General features: G+C 26.4%; 1 protein-coding gene across 1 annotated transcript in view; it reads left to right on the forward strand.

Moving 5' to 3' along the window:
- LOC125849978 (cytochrome P450 87A3-like) overlaps positions 1–3116 on the forward strand; it is a 5699-nt gene extending 2583 nt beyond the window's left edge. The window contains exons 2-7 of the mRNA XM_049529914.1: positions 318–583; positions 1298–1387; positions 1491–1569; positions 1946–2052; positions 2433–2560; positions 3023–3116. Of these exons, the coding sequence (XP_049385871.1) occupies positions 318–583; positions 1298–1387; positions 1491–1569; positions 1946–2052; positions 2433–2560; positions 3023–3116 (764 nt within the window). The remainder of the gene's footprint in view (positions 1–317; positions 584–1297; positions 1388–1490; positions 1570–1945; positions 2053–2432; positions 2561–3022) is intronic.
- Positions 3117–3604: the final 488 nt, after the last annotated feature.

Consider the following 3604-nt stretch of genomic DNA (forward strand, 5'->3'; position numbering starts at 1 on the left):
TCTTACTAGATCTTTAGTATACGCTTCAAAAGAATGATATGTTTATAACCTTATAACAATACTTCCTATTTTATTGTTAATGAGAAACTTTTATATTCTCACAAATGTTATTGCATAGTTTGACCATCCCCTAGTCTCTAGAAGATCATTTCACTATAATGATCAATTTTCTTTAGAAACAATTTTTTTTATAATATGTTATATTATATGTTCTCTGTAACAGTATTTTGTTATAACATTCAAAATTATAGATCAGAAATATCGTTATAACAATATTTGACTAAATTTATACAAAGTCATGATTTAACTAACTCTAGAAGGTGTTCATCAGGGAAGAAAGAAAATATTGAAGATGCTCAAGAGAATGCTAGAGGAAAGGAAATCACAACCAAGAAAAGAACAAAGTGACTTCTTTGATTATGTATTAGAAGAACTTCAAAGTAAAGACACAATTCTCACTGAGGCAATAGCTTTGGATTTGATGTTTTTGTTGCTCTTTGCTAGCTTTGAGACAACCTCTTTGGCTATAACTTTGGCTATTAAATTTCTTCATGAATATCCAAAGGCTTTGAAAGAATTAACAGTAAGTGAAACTCATCTTCTTCATCAATTGAACAACATATACATTTACTTCCAAAAAAAATGTCATTTGGTATTATTTATTGGAAGGAGCCTGATTCGGAATTTGAATTTTCTCAATTTTTAATTTTATAACTGTGACATCAAGTGTTAGTAACTGTTTTGAATCCAAATTTGTACATAAATATGTGGCGGACCAAATTTACTATTTATTTTTTCGAGTTATATATATAGAGAGAGATTAATTTTTCTTTATGTCTTTAAATAGCTAATCCCCATAATATTGCTAATACACATATTAATATTGCACATTATATCATGCATAATGTAATGGTACATAGCATTCCTCATAAGTTACACCTGAAGTATCACTTCTTTTGCGAATTTCGTATTTAAACTATTAACAAATATTTATCAAAATACGTCTCAAAATTAATGAGTCAGCTGGCATGTGGACAAAAAATTTTATATGGGTAAAATAGTTGTCATGCGCCATTTGGTGATATATTTGAACACTTGGTTTAGTCATCTTCAGAGTGTGTTTCAATAAATAGTAATTGGTGATAATTCAGATGGAAAATACAGACACTTAATAATTCAGATACGAAATTTATAAGAAAATAATAATACATGAATGTGTTTTAACCATTATCTCTATAATATACATTAAAAATAATTGTCCCAAAACCATAATCAAACAATCCTCAAATGCTTTTAGGAGGAACATGAGGCAATAATTAGAAGAAGGGAAATTGCATCTTATGGACTTACATGGAAAGAGTATAAATCAATGAAGTTCACATTTCAGGTATTTAATCTAAATTATAATATTGTCCCTTCCAAGTCTAAATAAATTATCAGAAATTAACTTTTAATTATCATAAATTAATTAATTTCATTGGAAAATGCAGTTTATCAATGAAACAGTTAGATTGGCAAATATTGCTCCTGTGATTTTCAGAAAAGCACTTAAAGACATCAACTTCAAAGGTATGTAATTACAATTCATTTACCACATTTACATAGAGTGTCAAATGGACGGGTTGAACTATAAATTTAGTTCGATTAAAATAAATTAATTTAATAAATAGGCAAATCATTTACTCGCACAAAAGTTACTTAGACTGAAATAAGCTGACATAGTCACATTTCCTTTTTTTTTTTCCTCACAAAAATCACTTTTATTATTTAAGTTCACAAGGATTTTCAATAATGAAATGACACATGATTGATTAGAATTAATAACTAAAAACCTAAAGCAAATAATTATTTATAATATGTTAAATCACACTAATTATATATAAAAGATCATTTACTATCAGCAAAAATATAAAATAAAATAATAAAATAATTATTTATGCTGCAGAATATACCATTCCAGCTGGTTGGGCAGTTATGGTAAGCCCTCCAGCTGTGCACTTAAATCCTGCCAAATATGAAGATCCACTTCAATTCAATCCATGGAGATGGGAGGTAAGTTCTTCGTCGAAAAATTATATTATAATTGCGTTATAATTTTTCTTTATTCTTTTTATCAAGTATCTCTTTTAAAAAAAAACTATTTAGTTATACATTATTTTGAGTTTTCAATCTAAATTTGGAAATGAGCTCTTCTAAGTTTTAAAAAAAAAATCATCACATAATTTCAGCAAAAATATATGTCCAAACACAATTTCAATTTTTAAATACTCTTTCTAACTTGACTTCAAAATTACAGTTAGTGATAGTTCAAATAGGAAACACAAAACACCTGATAGTTCAGATAGAAAACTCGTAAAAAATGAAACTTCAAATGTGTTTTTAACAATTAATTATTTTACTATCTTATAATGAAATGTTGAAATTACCAATAGGGAATAGAGATAAATGGAGCATCAAGAAATTTTATGGCTTTTGGAGGTGGTATGAGATTTTGTGTTGGTACAGACTTCACTAAGGTGCAATTGGCCGTCTTTCTCCATTGCTTTGTGAATAAGTACAAGTAAGTTTATAAATTTTTGTATATTTATTCGGTTTAAAATTAGATATGCGGTATTCTAAATTAATATCGGCAAAATCTAACTTAAGATGGAATGTGAAGTTAATATCGAAAAAAAATTGACTTCAAATATACGATGTCTATAGTTTTATATGGTTGAAAGCTAGACATTTTTGCATGAACACTGAATTTCTGACATATATAACTGAAGTTCAATCATTTCTACCTGAAGTTCAATTATTTTTATCTAAACTTCATATAAGAATGTTTGAATTTCAACTTAATGAAATTTAAAATCTATAATTAAAAAAAATTCTGAAAGTTAGATATTTTTTCAAAACTAACTAGTATATACGTAAGTATTTCACTCATGATATCACAATAATAATACTGTAAATAATTTGTATTTTAATCATATACTATACCTGTAAAAATAATTCATGATGTTTCTTAAATATTTGACAGGTGGGAAACAATTAAAGGAGGAGATATAGTTCGAACTCCAGGTTTACAATTTCCAAATGGTTACCACATTAAAATTTCTCAAAAAGAATATTAAGGTTCATATCGAAGCAAATCGAGAATTTGAAGATTAAGAATTTCTACAATGATTTTAAATTAATATGTAATAATAATTGAATTCACAATCAAATATTCCTAGATATTATCTAATGTATTTCTTTTGAATAAAGTTAGGAAATTCGTGAACTAATACATTTAATTATATTGTAGATCCACCTAGAGTGCATAATCTTTTGCTATCATATTTTTAAATTATCATTGTGCCTAAGTTCATAATTTTCACTTTATCTTATGATATTGTTATGTAATCGTAGATTCTTTCTAATAATATGATTGCACTTTATATTTTACCTTTCTCTTCCATCGTCTGTTTTTGTGTCTTGTGATATTACGAGGACCTATCTAATATTGAACAACTATGACAATACAATGTAGTGTTGTTAACTTGCGGAAACATATTAAAAAAAATATTTACTATTTATAGCAATAATATTTTTTTTTTCACTTGATCACTTTTAATATATT

Source organism: Solanum stenotomum, unplaced genomic scaffold (genome assembly GCF_019186545.1).
Source record: "Solanum stenotomum isolate F172 unplaced genomic scaffold, ASM1918654v1 scaffold12335, whole genome shotgun sequence".
NCBI classification, from domain to species: Eukaryota; Viridiplantae; Streptophyta; class Magnoliopsida; order Solanales; family Solanaceae; genus Solanum; species Solanum stenotomum.